Source organism: Toxorhynchites rutilus, chromosome 3 (genome assembly GCF_029784135.1).
Source record: "Toxorhynchites rutilus septentrionalis strain SRP chromosome 3, ASM2978413v1, whole genome shotgun sequence".
In the NCBI taxonomy this organism is placed as follows: domain Eukaryota; kingdom Metazoa; phylum Arthropoda; class Insecta; order Diptera; family Culicidae; genus Toxorhynchites; species Toxorhynchites rutilus.
Genome location: NC_073746.1, coordinates 41,922,887 through 41,940,107, shown reverse-complemented (window position 1 = coordinate 41,940,107; position 17,221 = coordinate 41,922,887). Strand labels below are relative to the sequence as shown.

Genomic DNA, 17,221 nt, shown 5'->3' with positions numbered 1-17,221 from the left:
TATAGCGAATTCGTTTTTGTTCAGTTTCAACCCTAGTGCCGCACTAACTGCTGTCAAAACATTTTTTTATTCATTCAGTTTCGCACTAGTTCACCCTTAAGACAAGATGAGACAACTGGCTTCTTACTCTTCTTCATCGTACAAAAACGAAGCCATGACATAAAGATGCCAGAGTTGTCAAATATTATAAAACTTTGGATTTTTTTTAATTTCTGTTTTTTTGAATCGTAACATTTGGTTGGTGCGAATTTAATGATTTTGCATATTTTCAGTAAGGCAATCTCAAAAAGGATAAAGAATAAGGATGAAGAATAATAAGTCTAATAATAAATACCCATATCTATAATATAATAGTGATATCCATAACAACTCGTCCAAGATTGTCTGGAGAATCTTTTCTCGTTGATTCGTGTAAAACAACGGCGCTCAACTCCATTGTAATTCAGAAACAACTTGAAAATCGTGACTCTTTCGCAATACATGACCGTAGTACCGAATGCTTCGTATACAGCCGATACACAAGATTATCTTGTTGAATTGATGGACTTGCTATTAAAGTGGCGAGAAGAATGTTCAGCCCAGAAATTGATGGACAGTGAAGCAGCATCGACATCATATCAAATTTCAGCTTCATCTAATTTTAGTGATAATGTGGATGACATGAATATTTAATTCGACTATGAGTACACCATCGATGAAGCGAAAACTTTTCTCAATAGAACAGAATAGAAAATTCGTAGCTCTTTACATCATCAAAACAAGTCAGCGGGAAAGAACATGTCAGCAGTGTAACAATTGGTAGTCAGCAAAACACAACCTGGATGGTATCAAGCATCTCTTTTTTCATATTTACGAGCTAGAGCTAACAACTATGCCATCTGCATAGTGAATGATGAGACTTTCCATTTCTTCTTAGCAATGGAAATTATATTCCGAAATATGAAATCGCATTAGGGACCTAACAAAGCTAAATTGACAAATGAGTGTTTTGCCGTTCACTTTACTCCATTGTGAAAAAACACATACATAAACTTGCATATAATTCCTTCACATTTCCTTCAAACAAAATATCGTAATATTCATTAAATTCACCATTTCTAAATTCAATACAAATCCAACGCTATTTATTTTTATTGGCAACACTGAAAAAATCGGCTTTGTTTACAAAATTTATCGAAATCAGCCAATCAGAAATCAGAACGACTGACAGAAATTTGGTCCGTAAAAGACCCCCTATTGTCTGATCTTATCTTAGGTTCGCCCCGAAAGCTGTTAGTTTCGCACTGAGATGTTTCACGGGTTGGCACTCGGGTTCACCAATACAACTATACTGAACTGTCAAGTACCGAGTATTGTTTTGGAAAATATAAAAATAAAGACTATGAAAATGGAAAACCTGCTGCTCTTGCTTTTGTATTATTGGAATCGTAATCCAATTCGGATTCTGATTTTGAAGAGTATATTCGTGTCGACGGCATTAAGCTCCGTGTGCTTTCATTGGGAGGCGAAAATTATTATGGATATTCAGGAGGAATAAACATGCTCTCAAAATCAAAATTATGAATGAAAATTTACTTTAACGTATCGAACATTTATTTTATGTGATGAAATAAGAGGGTTTTTTACGATATCGCAGAAACATTGAACGAAAACTGTGTCTAACGATGATTTTATATTATAATACTAATTATTTGTGAAACAAACAGGAAATGCATCGCCATATGGTTAAGTGAGTGTCAGTACTACATGTGTTAGGTAATCAAGTAAAAAATTTCATTCAAACTTTTATTTTTTACACTGTACTTGGCCCTTTTGTTCTGATAGAGAATAATTTAGCTTCCAAGCACTAATATCGCCACCAGACGTCGACACTGTACATTTGTCGTCGCAAATATAAACAAATCAGACTATATAACGCACACCAACAAACCACCGTATTCGTGAAACTGGAAACGTTTTTTTATTACAGAGTCAGTGTGGCACTGACTCAGTTTTAAAAACGAATTCGCTATTAACGAATCGGCGCGGTTGTTCGTTGATGGCTTAGTGGAATCAAACGAGATGCAGATATCACTCACCCATCGGAAGTTATGGTGCAGCTGCAGGTTGGTGGTGTTGCAGGTTGCCTGCGACATAGTCCCAATGATGCAAGGCAGCTTGGCAGGGGTGGCACTTAGCAGACAGGAGAACACATCACCGAGCGCGGAAGCGTGGTGCAAATTGTCCAGGATTATCACAGCCGGGAGTTCCTCCACTGCACCCTCGGACATCGATGCCTGCTCGGCAATGTGGCCCAGGTATTGCTGCAGTTCCTTGGAGGATTTGTGGTCAACGCTAAAAACGGTAGACATACAGATATAACAATGCGCTACTCTATTTTCATCGAACAGCAAACTCACTTGAACGTGGCAATCGCTTCCGCAGGGTTATCCCGACCGGATCGTGCCACCAGAAATTCCGCCAGCTTTCGCGCCAGGTAGGACTTTCCGGTTCCACTAGGGCCGCACAAAATCAATCGCCGATGTTCGGTCAGAAGCGAAATATATCGGTGCACAATGTTCCTCAGAATCAAGCTGTCGAAGGCCAGGCTTCCAACGCCTTGCAAGCAAATGTACAGCGACTTAACATTCCCGATAATGTATCCACAGGGTAGCAGCTCTGGGAATCCCATCTCGGGGCCCCGCTTCGCCTCGCCCAAGTGATACGATATGATCGAGTCCGTGTTCAGACCCAGATTGGTTCCGGGATCAATCTTTCCCAGATAGTCTTTGAAGGTCTTCCTAACAATGTAGTCTAAATTTTGCCACGTGGTTTTACCGGAGATGTACGTGTAGGCAATGGTGAACTCATTTGGACTAGCGTTGTTGCTTTCCGGTGCTCCCGAGAACGATTTCCGACTCTTCTCACCGTTCTCGGTCCCAGATTGGTCGTGTTCCGCTCCGTTTGGAGAAGAATGGTAATAGTTATCACACTCGTTCATCTCTTCCGCGTACTTGGCGAAAGATTCAGACTGGCCGAGGTAAACGGCAATGGCAATCTTCTTGCCATCCACCGGATCAGCGACATCCTCAGCTGGTGTGGTGAGTATCTCGTTCGCCATCGCCGCCCGTTCAATGGATGGCGAAAGCTCAGCGATGATCGCTGGACTTAGCGGGGCTGGTGGTGGCTCTGGTGCCGGAGCCGGGGGAATATTATCCTCTTCGGTTTCATCCAGGTTTTGGGGCAACTCGAGAGGCGGTCGTGACATACCGTTGTCCGCCGCTAAACTGTACCTCCGAGGTTCACCTATCGATCCGCTAGGACTGACGGGTCCCAGCGATGCTTCGCTTCCCGCCAACGACCTGGTCGTCACCAAACGCTGCAGTCTTTCATTGCTCTGTTTGAGATTCATCATCTCCTGTCGCATCTTTATCACCGTGTCTTTGAGGCACTCCAACTGCGACGCCGAACTGAGCGCCTCCAGCCGGATGTCCGTTAGGACCAGATCTTTCTCGCGCAGTTGCTTCTTGAGATCCTCCACCACGGGGTTGCCGTTCAGCTCGATCGCATCGATTGGTTTGGCTGAAAGATGGAAATAGAGCTCTGTCAGTGATTTGTCGGACAGTTTGGGCAGGAGTGCGGGCGAACGCGTACCATTCTCTACCAACGTAACCGTTTTGAGTGGGCTGCCGTTTTTGCTGGGTGACGGCGGGGGCAGTTGTGCGTTCGGCGGAACAGCGCCGGACTGCTTATCGGCACTGGTTGAGGAGGATGTCTGCTGGCTGCCGTTGTTGTTATTGTTATTATTGTGATGGTGGTGATGATGGTGATGGTGATGATGGTGGCTATGGCCGTTGCCCGATTCCGATGTCGACTTCTGGTCGAGATTCGAGGACTGGCTGACGTGACGATTCGTTTTCGAGATTTTCGCGTTGCGGGAGAAGGCTTTGGTGAAGGAACTCCGTAACTGCAAATGGGATTAATTATAGTTTTTTTAAATGGATCACTTGTATGAGTTGTACTTACCCATCCTTTCTTTTTCTTCTTGTCCTGCGCCGAACAGCCAGAGCTGACAGAATTCAACGAGCACATAGAGTCGGAACTATGATGCCTTTGCATTTCCGCACCAGGCGGCGCTGGTGGCGCTGTCGTCTGATCTGTGTTCTGTTGAGTGAATTAAGCAAATTAGTTTGGTGAGTTTATTTTTAATTACCGCTGCGTTACTCACTCCATTTCCGTTGACCTGTGCGTTAACTTGTACGCCCATACTCTGCATATGGGCGGTAGTTAGGCCAGCCTGGATCGATTGCTTCCGCAACAACTCAATCGTTTGTCGCATGTCCAAAATTTCGCTATCCTGAAAAGCATAATAAAAAAAAACAGATGTTGGTATATTGATTGCTACGAATGTCGGAGGGCGTGTTTCAGATATACCTTCTTTTCTGTCGTTGCCGTCAGTGATTGCAGCCGTTGGGTCATGTTAGCCAAGCTCTGCTCGAAAGCCGCCACAACGTGAGCCTAGAAAGGGAAGAATGAAGTCAATTAGTTAAAAGTCAATAGTCAAAGGCATATTCGGGTTTATATAGTGCTGTAACGTTTCTTTACGAGGTGGTCAAATTAAAAGAATACACTGACGTTACAATTAGTAAAAACTTTATTCGCGAGACAATAAAATACTGTTAACCTGAAACACGTTTTCGAGGAGACGACTTCATTCTCCGTGACACATCGTTGACGTCAATCCGATGGCAGTCGGTATATCCACTGGTGACGTGATGGTGATGTAGATGCTAACCCAACAGGTGATGCAAGGCTCGAAAACATGTACTCATTCAGCAGGATGTTGATTGGTAGCTGCTTCTTCCATAGAGTCGTCCGATATTGATGTTGCTTATGCCCTCAGCTGATTGATATGGGATCGAGTTATCTTTTTGTTGTTCAACCGGATGTTATACACCACCTGTTCACGTGGCGATCGTAGAAGATACAACCACTGGTACACCACACCAAAATCGAATTTATTGATGAAGTCGATGGCCAGCAGGTTGAGTGAACGCTTGGGAACGAAAATCGTATTTGAGTAGTGTCGCACAGAATCGCAGGAACTTTCATGGCCTCTGGCACTGGACGACCTTTCCATCGCTCTGTTGACCGCTTCTGGGACGCCTTCTGATTGTGATTCGAACCTTCTTCAATTGCTCGCACCTGTTCGGATCATCAATCATCGCCGTATCGTTCGTAGAATTGATCAGCCGCTGACATTCATCAATAATCGCCTGCAGGGTGACATCATCTCACTCACCCTTAAGACCAGACTCGAATTCTACGCACATGTTGTTCACCCGACACGCAAATGTGACGTAATCTTCAGTCGGGGTTTTAGCGATGGTGGGCGTAATGTAGCGTTTCTTCAACGTTGAGTCTGTTGCCCCAAATAGTGCTGCAAGCTTCTGAACCATGACGTCGAACTTGAGATTCTTAGGCGTACTTGGCAATATAGACTTAACCTATCTGTAGTGCTCGTGGGTTCCCAGACAGCGCAGAAGCAATCTCACTTTAGCATCGTTATCTAGTCTGTGTGTACTCTAGACGAAGAAGTCCTCGTATCGAGAGGACCGATGCTCAAGAAATAATCAAGCAAATTGACCCAAATTCGACATGTGGAGGTTTCAGAGAGCACGAAACGGTTCTATGGTGATTCGACACTCCTCCCCCTCCTTGAGGGTGGGCGCATAATTCGAGAACTAATCAAGCAAATGGAATAAAATTTGGCATGTGAAAGTTATAGGGGACAATAAAAGTTTCGATGGTGGTCCGACACTCCTTCTCCCCTCTACGGAGGGAGAGACCTCATAACTCGAGAACTTATCAAGCAAATGGAACCAAATATGGCATATGGATGTTTTAGGGGCACGACATATTTCTATATTGAGGAAGGGACTGCAAATGAAACACAAATTTCTGAATAACTCGAGAAATAATCAAGCAAATGGAGCTAAATTTGGTATTTGAGGGTTTTTGGCTACGTTTTTATGATGGTTAGACACCCCTTCCTCCTCTGGAAGGGGGTCCCGTACAAATAAACCACAAATTTCTAAACAACTCGAGAATTAATAGAGCAAATGGAACCAATTGGAATGTGAGGATTTTTGAATACAAGAAATGTTTCTATGATGGTTTAGCAGACCTCTCTCCACTGAAAGGAGGATGGGTCGCATCACTTGAGAGTTGACAATGTGAAGTGCTGCTAGAACGCTGAAATTAAAAATGAAATCAAAATCCGCGGAAATCTATTAAACAAAAAATAATTTATCGCGTAATCCATTATTTTCTAGGCGTTACGTGATAAGGAATCACCCCCCATTGGAAATTCGACTTTGCACGCATCACATATATTGACGCTCGCATAGGGTTCAGCTATTAATCAATAAATTGCTTTTGTTTTACTTTTTTTATATTTTCTGAAGCGAAAATGACGTGTGCACTGTTTTTGGCACATTTCAATACAAATCGATTTTTTTTTGTTATGTAAAACTGTTTTTTTTCAGAAGTGAAACATAAAAAGAATATAAAAAATAAAATAATCAAAAAAACAGTCTCGTGTGTCCGCTTTAATTAGAGCCACACAACGAAAGAGATTCAAAAAATTATGAGTTGAGTACTTCTGTGTGTCAATGTAGTTTTACATTAATGACTTTTTTTTTGTTATAACGGATTTTAACACTAGATTGCCCAAGCAAGTCATTTTGACCGCTTTTCAATATCAATTAGGAAAGCTATGTATATAATGACACAGTTTCTTAGAATGTTCTGACTTTTTACACAACATATAACTGTGTTTATTAATATTTGAAGTTACCTCCCCCCTTCTTCATTTCCGGAGATATATATGTGTTATACCTATATAGCCCAAAAACAGTCATCTGAATTAATTTGAATTTCGTATACTACCTGTTTCGGCTTTCTATTGGAAGGCAGTTTTAATTTTTTGTTTCGATTACCGTCGCATGATAACATACATGTACATGATAAATTGTCACTTTGGGCGTATACTTGATAAGTTGCAGTTTCTCAAAAATCTAAAATAGTAATTATTATTCGAATCTTTATGCAGTAATACTTGTTCAACAAATTGTTTATTTTATATTTTATAGGAAATAAATATCGAATAAAAATGACGTATTGGAAAAGTAAACGAAAATAAGTGAAGAGTGCTGTATAATCAGGTGTATAATCAGATGCAACAAATTGTGAACTATCATGTGGAGATGAGGCAGATTGTATTCAAAGTGAAACATTTGACACTGAAGATAACGATGGGGAGTCGGTCACCAATGATGAAAATTAAAAAGGTCATCAATATATCCGGGAAAAGGTGTGGGGTGCTAAGCGGTGCAGACGCAAAAACGCAAAAACGAGTATGATTGGCAGATGTCCTTATTTCGTTGATAATAGATAACAATATTATCAAGCATATAAAAAAACGCACAAATGTAGACTGCTGAATTTTGAGAAATGATTGAACAACAGAATTTTCTGGGGCTTTTGAGAATATTGAGAATAGTCAAGCTCGTTATCAACCAGGGCAAAATATTACAGTTCTTATTTGGGGAAATATCATCAATGCTTCTCAGTGAACACGTTGTTCTCAAACTTGTCAAGCCATTTACAAGATATTCAAGAAATATCACGACCAATTTTCCCTAGCATTTCACTCGCGACAAAATTATTGACAAAAAAAAAAACAATTCTCGTTGGAACCATTAGAGGAAACAAAAGGGAACTATTCAAATCAGCTTGTCAAACGGAAGATAACATGCCTCTTTTTCCAACTCTGTTATGTAAATCAGAGAATTGTGTTCTTACAGTATATAAAAGCGGACTAAATAGAAGAGTAGTTGTTCTAGATGCTAATCATGAATATGTGAAAATTTATATAGGTAATTAAAAACCATGAAAAGATTTCCACTTTCATTTTCAAAAAAATATATAAATAGTCCAAAAATGATTTTTTTATGGTGAAATAATTTATTTATTGTTAATATTCACTAATAACTTGTTGTAAATGATATAAAAAATATCGAAAATTAATTTTAAATAAATTTCTTCACATATCAGATATTATTTCACAAAGCAATCATTTTGACTGCTTTTGGACAATATAGGTATATACTAAGTTTCGGTCTTTCTAGTGTTAATGATTTGCATGACAATCGAATAAAAAATTCTTAAGTTTCTCTTGATATGCAATACACCCCATGGCTATACGCAGGCAACGATATTGTATCCTCTCCAGTTTGAGAATATGAATCCTGGCAGCTGAACGGAAGCAAAAACTGCCATATTCTAACACTGATAATATCGTTGTTTTGGCAATGCGCACCGCCACTTTCGGTAGCATAAACATCATTTCGTCCAAATTGTTTCATTCGTTCTATTCTATCGATCACACTCGGTTAATGTTACATATCGTTAGAACATTCAAACATACTTAAAATATATTAGTTATTTTTTTTATTCTAATATAATCTAGAGAAAAATATATGGCAGAACAACGTTTGCCGGGTTAGCTAGTTAAATTATATTATAATGACTAGGAAATTTATAGTAAAATGAAATAGTAAAGGGACAATTAAAAGGTCAATCAATTAAGTGTTCGGCGATTGAATCCACAAAGATTCTCTTAGTAAGAAAATTTGAATGTTCGAAAAAAAATTATATCCAAAAATCAATTTCGGGCGGGACGAAGTTTGCTGGGTCAGCTAGTTATCAACAAAAAAAAACACTATCTTTAAAGTGCATTGGAGAGAAGTTACGATCCGAACAAAAAAGACACACTTTAAGTGGTCCCTAATTGACTGGAAGCAGACACTGTGGGTATGCAAGGGCGGGAAATAAAGATATCCTCCGTGAGGCCCTCCGCTGTCAAAGCTCCATCCATGTGTGCGGCGGAGAAGTTGATTCAAATGTCTGCTTCTCTTCCGATCAATTAGGTTGATAGAGGCGAACAGTGCAATAAAGTAGCCATTGCGGGCGGCGGCGCATAAACGGCGACTGTCATCGGCGCAAAACTTTCATCGGAAAGTAAAAAGTCATCTTTTTTTTTTCGGAATCAATCGCTGTGAGTGGGAGGAAAATCGCTTCCGATCGTTCCTTGACGACGAAACATAAGTCCCTCCACTCAGTGGATGGTGTTTATGATGATGATGATAGAAGTTTCACAACATGCTCGAATAGTTTCTCTGCCCAATGCGGACAGATCCCGGGCCCGGGACTTGATTTATGCCTTTGTCTTTATGCTGATTCCGCGGGATGATTTGTGACGCGCGTTGGAGAGTTTTTGCGGGGATCTTCCTTGGTTGAAACTTGATGAATTGGCTGAATTGGAAGACAGAAGTCAAATGGAGATGAATGTCATCATTGGACGACGCTCTTAGTGGGCCGCCCCGTTTGCTGGCGTCGTGGAAATTTATGATAGTTGAATATTATGGCATCGTTAATCGGCGAACAGACCGAGGCGGCTCACTCAAATTAGGAACGACTCGTTCTGAATTCGGGCGAGATGTTGGCGAGAATCGGAGGGCGATATATTTTGATTTCATAATGCTCAACTCGTTTGTCACTTTATGCATACTTCGAGATTGAACCTCGACTCGGCTCAAATCTGCTCGCCAGAAATTAGTTCCACCTCGAAATAGTTGAGTCGAAAAAACCCTTGAGTAAAATTCGAATATTTCTTGGGATATCCAGAATCAGTTTTCGGACATCAATTCTTCGAAACAGTCTGATTCAATATCATCCCACGGGACCTCACCGTCATCACATCATTCTCACCTGCCGTCACATTTTGAGGACCACCTTTTGGATTGGAAACGGCATCCAATAAAATGAATTTCAACGGCAATAACAGTCGTTGGTTTCATGATTTGTCTACTCTTGCCCTCACACACCTTGAACACAGAGAGACATTTGAGCTATTGGTACACGATGATATACAGGAAAACCCGTATCACCATGTCTCTCATCAAGCATTGCATCCATTCGAAACCGATATTTACATAACAAAAACATTCGCTGAGACACAAAAAGCGCGAGGTATTTGAAGTGTATTCGTTTCATCCATAAGGACTCATCAAATGATGCATTGCTTTGTTTCACTCCACTCGGTGTATGTGATGTCAAAGCGATTTAAATTTCGGGGAAAATAAACCTTCTCTCTCAGTGATCCGATAAAATTACACTTAAACCCAGCGTTATTTGAATGATCGAGATAGGCCAATGTGTTGACGACACTTTGAGCCCACGGGCGAATCTGTGGTGACGTGGTTTTCTGGCGTGTGGCATTGCAGCTGAAGGCGCAAAGCGCGCGCCAATGTTTTGAAACTTCTTTGTTCTGGATGTTTTACGACAACAGCTTTGGTGGAGTTTAGCGCACGTGAAGTGTGGTGTGGTGTAATAAGCTTTGCGGCGCTGTACCGCGAGGCGACAACGACACGATTGCTTTGCTGAGGAGCAACTTTTTGAGGGCGCGCGTGAAGGAGATTGTTGGTAGGGCTTGTGCTTTGATTCAAGACAAACTTTGAGAGAACACATTTAAACGGACTCGCGACTAGGCCTCCGCTTGTGTGTTATTGCGATCGGGCGGAACTCGCCGCTCATCGCGGGTGGTATGGAAAATTGTTCACTGCAAGAAAAAAAAAAACGGCTCAAGCACTCAAGTGGCGATAAACTTCTCGCGAACAAATGCATTCGTCCCCCGCACGTGGCATTCCAAAAGTAGCGGTACTATCAGTGTCGATTCAGAGAACGACAAAGGCCGCGCTGGAAGTGAATGTGTGTGTGAATTATGGTGATGTTATTAACAACTTCCAGCAAAACTCCGAGCGGAGAAACGGTACAAGATATAAATTTCCTATTTTAATTTGAACTTTGCTGGTCGGCAGTAGATTCAGTGACGACAAACTGGAAACGGTCGAGAATGGTTACAGTTTGTTTGTGTACCGATTCGATTCCACATTTGAAATACAAAAAAAACACGAACTTTCTGGCGGATTTATTACTTTATATAATGCATGCAGTGGGGAACTTCCAGGGGTTTTCCGATCGTGCTCCCATTGCACTTGGTGCTCCACGAAACATTCACAAGTACCCACTTATTAAACATACAAACATATTTTTGACGTAGCACTACATCTAACAGGAATATATGAGGTCTAAAATGAAAATTTAAACACTGAACATGTAGGAAATAATGAAATATTCCGAATGCTTATAGTGCGAAAAATGTTGGCATCAATTGATTAGAAATATTTCTACGTATCCATAATGATAAATAAAATAATATTTTGACGTAGGATGATGTCTTTCGGAAACATATTGAACTTGAACTTCAACTCGGGTAGACTGTACAATTCGTAGTTGCTCTCCGTGATTAACCTGAACCAACAAAATTGCACAAAGAACACACAGAATGACGCTTGGGACTAGCAAATCATTCTCGTTGTGCAATTTTCGGTGATTCGAGCTTTAAATGGTCAATAACGACGCCGGACACGTCCTTACAGTCACCAGGGGAAGGGAAGGAATGTTAGTATGATATTCACCGCCCGAAGGCCAGAAGGGTCGCCTCTATAGCGTGGTTCCCTAGCGTTTATCATGGAAGGAATATTTGTTAGTGGGAATGGTTAAGAAAAATCAGGATTCACTGCGGTAAGTGATGTGATTATGTAAATGCGAACAATTGACCCTCTCGACAAAACAAAAATACGAAAATATCATATGTTACAACACGCGGCAGAGATTATATTTTGGTATCCTGAGAAGGAAAACCTGTAAAATTGATACATTTTATATAATATATTATATTTATATATTCAAGTTTTCATCGCATGTACTTTTCATCAAAATTCAATCGCGTTGACGGAGATTGAATAGTGAGAAACCTGATAAGGTAACCGAGAAAACTCCTCTAAGGCCAACTGTCTCCGCCCAGATAGTTTCTGAGCAAAGTTCCGAAGTAGAGTAGACTGGCTACCCGATGTAGAAGTGATGAGATATGATCGAATATAATCAAGACGCTTGATGTATACTGATCGACGGATTTATTGTGACTGACTCTGTTCTGAACATTTCTTGCCCTATTTATACCATTGGTCCCATAGTCATTTGAATAGCGCAATTGTTGTATGGGTTGCGTCTAGAATATTCGCCATAAACAATTACACTTTGTATAGCGGGTTCGTTTCCATCCGTTCCAATCTTTTGACAATTTGTTTGTTATTGTTTTGTATGTTGTGATTGTTTGTTTTGTGTTGTCGTTCACCGCTAGCGGTAAGTACTCTGTGTTGTACAATTATATGCAATCAATAATTATCCTTTCAGGTGATTGTTCTGGACATAAAAGGTAAGTGACAATAAATATACTACTATATAACTGCGCTAATTATTCTCGTTTTCCAGGTGTGGACTCAGGATGAGTGTTTCTAGTGTGTTTAGTGTGTTTAGTGTGTTTAGTATTAAGTATTTTATAGCTTTTTTTATGTGTTGAATAAAGTTTTTATGAATGAAAGAAAATGTGTGTTGTTTTTAATTTGTCTGCCTGTCTGGGCCGTAACATTCCGCCCACCAAAATTGGGATCAATTTTCTCGGTTTTGATTGTTGTTTTGGTCTTAGGTTGATGAGTTCTCGTAACCGGTTAAATGTTCGCTTTGATGTTCGTCCGATGTTCGCTAATGAAGTATTTTGGTGTCTTCGATGTTCGTTGTTGGCCGCCCACCATGCAAAAGTGTGCTTGTTTCGTCCGCCCACCGTGAAGAACTGATGAGCTTGAGTTGATTCGAGGCGTTGCAAATTGATTCGAGGTTTCGTGTGCTGCGTAGACTTACATGGCCTTCATGTGTGCTCGTATCGTCAATTTGAGTGGCGTTCGATGCGATGCAATTGGTTTGCGTTGATTTGTAGAGCGTTAAATTTTGTTCCGTTGCTTCCCATTGCGATGTGTTCTGTCCGCCTGGATCGAACGCCAACGTCGTAGACGATGTTGGCCTCTCTTTTGCGGCAGCTAGGCAGAATGCCGAAGGCTTGATGTCCTGCTGTGAGTAAGCTGATGTGTACGATACGTGGTCTAGATGAAGAGCTAAGCGATATAGCTTGTCCATCGCTGCCTTTGTATGCATTGGAGATTTCGTAGGGTGAAAATTGCTGTCGTGTTGGTAGGATGAGCGACTTCGCTGGTCCATCGCTGCAGCCGTTGACTTGATTGGATTGGTGGATGATAGCTTGTATTGCTCGGCAACCACAATGTATGCAGGATCAGAAACTTTACTATACAATGTGAGTCGGCCTGCATACCATTGAGTGGTCGTTGTTGAGGTTGTCGTAACTGTCACCTGATCAGAGTCGCCGTAAGGATCTGTAGTCGATTGTGCGTCGTCTCGATGGGAGGCTAAGCGATTTCGCTCGTCCGTCGCTGCCTCTACCGATGCGGTTGAGTCACCCGCCGGTGATGAAGAAAAGATTATACTGTCGCTGGGATAGGTAATGCGATGTCGCTCGTCGATCGCAGCCTCCGTAGACTTGTACAGTCTCTCCATTTCACGCTTATTTTTCACCAACTCGAAGGAGAAGATATCGCCGCCACGTTGCTCAAGAAGCTCATCGAAGATGATGAAGTAGTCTCCCCATGCTTCAACCAGACTTTCTCGTTCAGCGTTGAGGTAATCGCAGCTGGTTGAATCGTGATCCGGTGTGTTGACTCTTGTAGCGATGTTCTGCAAACGTCTGACCGCAGCGAATAGTCTGATGCGGAGTCGATCCATGTTTCGACTGCGGTTCGTTCGTCAGGATCACGAAGTATCCTGTCTACAGCGCCAATGTCTCCGCCCAGATAGTTTCTGAGCAAAGTTCCGAAGTAGAGTAGACTGGCTACCCGATGTAGAAGTGATGAGATATGATCGAATATAATCAAGACGCTTGATGTATACTGATCGACGGATTTATTGTGACTGACTCTGTTCTGAACATTTCTTGCCCTATTTATACCATTGGTCCCATAGTCATTTGAATAGCGCAATTGTTGTATGGGTTGCGTCTAGAATATTCGCCATAAACAATTACACTTTGTATAGCGGGTTCGTTTCCATCCGTTCCAATCTTTTGACAATTTGTTTGTTATTGTTTTGTATGTTGTGATTGTTTGTTTTGTGTTGTCGTTCACCGCTAGCGGTAAGTACTCTGTGTTGTACAATTATATGCAATCAATAATTATCCTTTCAGGTGATTGTTCTGGACATAAAAGGTAAGTGACAATAAATATACTACTATATAACTGCGCTAATTATTCTCGTTTTCCAGGTGTGGACTCAGGATGAGTGTTTCTAGTGTGTTTAGTGTGTTTAGTGTGTTTAGTATTAAGTATTTTATAGCTTTTTTTATGTGTTGAATAAAGTTTTTATGAATGAAAGAAAATGTGTGTTGTTTTTAATTTGTCTGCCTGTCTGGGCCGTAACACCAACTGTTCCGGCGATATGTTCCGTTATTCATCACACCTACTCTAAGCCTGATCACGAACATCACCTCACGGTGAAAACGAGATGAAGTGTATAAAACCTTGCATACAAATCATCTCGCTCTCACCGCGAAGCGACGCTCGTAATGAGGCCCTCTGTATCACGCATCAATCGCGACGACGGAGATATTTTTGGGAAACCTGAGGAGGTCTCCGAGAAAACCTTTCTTGTAAGAATCGTTCCGGCGATATATTCTATTATTCACCGCGTGTACGCTTTTTCGCCGATCCTATTGGTTCCAGAGGAGCCCTCCTGGTCCCTCCAGGCCTTCCGCAAAGACATCCCTCGCCGCCGGGATTAGTAATCTAATTGCGACGTCGGAGAGCTTTCCGCGGGAACCCGAGAATGCAACCGAGAGAACCTCTCCAAACGATTTCAGGGAATAATCTAGGAATCATACCTTCCGATTTTTTAAGTTTTAGATTTTTGAATTTATATTCTTGGATTTTAAATTTTTAAATGTTTGATTCTTGGATTTTAAATGTTTGAATTTCACATGTTTTCGAATTTCATATTTTTGGAATTTAGATTGTAGTTTTCAGATTGAGTTTATATTATTGATAGTTAATGTGACTGGCACGAGCTCTGTAGGTTGAATATTCTCGATCCAACATGCAATGTTTATATATTGACTATATGTGACAACAACAAAGTCTACAGAAAAAAAAAACATACATAAAAACAAAAACTGCAAAGAGAATTCTGGTAGCTCCATAATCTGAGATTCGGATGTGGAATTATCGAAAGTTATTTGCGCCCAAATAAAATCATCTTTTGCAGTCCATATTGCAATAATAAAATGTTTCAGCTTAACATTCTGCACATATTATGATATATTCACTGCGGCGGTACTTAGAGGCGAATGAACTGCAAAGTTAAAGCCTCTCAAAAACAAAGAATGGAAGAATGCGGCGGTTACACAAACATCGCGAGCAGAGAGCAACGATTAACACCACATTGCGCCACCGAGAGCACAACGATTGAGAACAAAATTGAAACTGAGAGTGCAACGCACAAAAGCACTTTGAGAATTTAAGAGGAGAATAACGACTAGAGGAAACTCTCACTAACAGTAAACTGAAAAAATGGCTTCGTTCGATTTGTTGGGCCATCTTTTACTTTTATTTCTGCGATTTAGCGATGGAATTCAACTTAATTTCACTGATTCCCACGTCTGTAGAACAGATAGTAGTCCCTTCATTTAATTCATAAATTGTAACACTCATGAACGATAGAAATCGTAACCGCACAAAGAACACATCACGGGACGAAAAAGAGCACGTTTCTCAATCCGAACGCAAAATTGAAAATTTCGAGTTATTGATTACATTTGGTTAAGCATTATGTAAGCTACATACCACATTTATCAGATTTAGAATATTACGGATACAAGAAAATCACGCATACAGTAGGAATAATTGTTATGATTGATCAACGAAAACCCCTCATAGTATGCAGTCAGAGCGGACCATGTACCATTTACAATGGCGAAATGGCTCTATGTCATGTGCAGACAGAGTGGACCATGTATCAATCATTTCTATATTGAATTTAACCATTTTTGAGCGCCGAATTCAAACCAACAAAACTTTTTCTTGAAGCTAATAGGTACCTTGTTGAAATATGCTCGAACCCGTTAGTGTAAAATGTACCCATTCTGAGTATATTGAAAAATAAACTTGGTCCAGTCGGTCTGAACAGATCAGTGGAAAATTCCGATTTTCAGTGTGGATGATCGCAAAATGTTTTATTTCAGAGCGCGATTTAGACTCTAGCGATGACAATGAATTCGAGTTTGACGATTCTATTGACGAATACCGTCTAAGGTATTTGAAAATGGGGAATAAATGCTGTAACATGTAAACCGTGCAATCATATTCATGCCTGTATTAGATGGCAGATACTATTATGCTGAACGCAACCAAATGTTTACGCGGTTCCAGCCTCATATTCCTTCTCGCTCTAATTTTCATAACAGAATGGAACACTTTGACTCACAACTGTTATTTGTTTGAGAAATATTTCGAAATTGTTCAATCATGGTGAACCAAATCTTAAAAAAATGCTTCATTTGGTTCAGACAGAGTGGACCATGTACGTATAGGGAGCCAAATAACTGCCTTTTATTGGCATGATAATTGATGTTTTTCACAATTATCATACATCAAAGTATTGTCAGAGAGTAGCTAACATTTCTGAGAACAATATTGAACGAAAAAATTAAATGCTTTGAAAATTGCAGAGCACTGAACTTCAAGTTCGGTTTTCTCGAAATCATAAAAGTGTCACATGGTTCGGTCTAACTCAACACCGACCATAAAGGGCGAACACGAAATTATTGCGACACCGAAAATGTCATGCCAATTTTCTTATAATGTTTAGAATCAAACCAAAATTTTAGGGTAGTTTTATACATATATTTACTTCAAAAATCAAAAGAAAAGTTAATCGATGGAGCCTTGAGTGTAAAATTGAACGCATTTTCTCTTGATGCCCTCCATCAAAGTCTTTACAGTGTCATCCGGTACCAGTTTCTCAGTTTTTTTTCTATTTTCTTAACATGTCCTTCTCGCCTTTGACTTTCTTCTTGCTCTTCCGAAGTTCCCGCTTCATTATTGCCCAGTACTGCTCCACCGGGTGCAGCTCCGGACAGTTTGGCGGGTTCATGTCCTTT

The 17,221-nt window shown here is 40.7% G+C and overlaps 1 protein-coding gene across 5 annotated transcripts in view; it reads right to left on the bottom strand.

Annotated features, from left to right (window-relative positions):
* The window catches only part of LOC129778241 (protein sickie), a 475,861-nt gene that overhangs the window by 23,255 nt on the left and 435,385 nt on the right, over nt 1-17,221 (bottom strand). For all 5 annotated transcript variants that reach the window (XM_055785016.1, XM_055785017.1, XM_055785018.1 and 2 more), the window contains 6 exons: nt 4,414-4,497; nt 4,208-4,336; nt 4,006-4,143; nt 3,634-3,946; nt 2,400-3,561; nt 2,079-2,334 (listed from right to left, as the gene is read on the bottom strand). In XM_055785016.1, the coding sequence (XP_055640991.1) occupies nt 2,079-2,334; nt 2,400-3,561; nt 3,634-3,946; nt 4,006-4,143; nt 4,208-4,336; nt 4,414-4,497 (2,082 nt within the window). The remainder of the gene's footprint in view (nt 1-2,078; nt 2,335-2,399; nt 3,562-3,633; nt 3,947-4,005; nt 4,144-4,207; nt 4,337-4,413; nt 4,498-17,221) is intronic.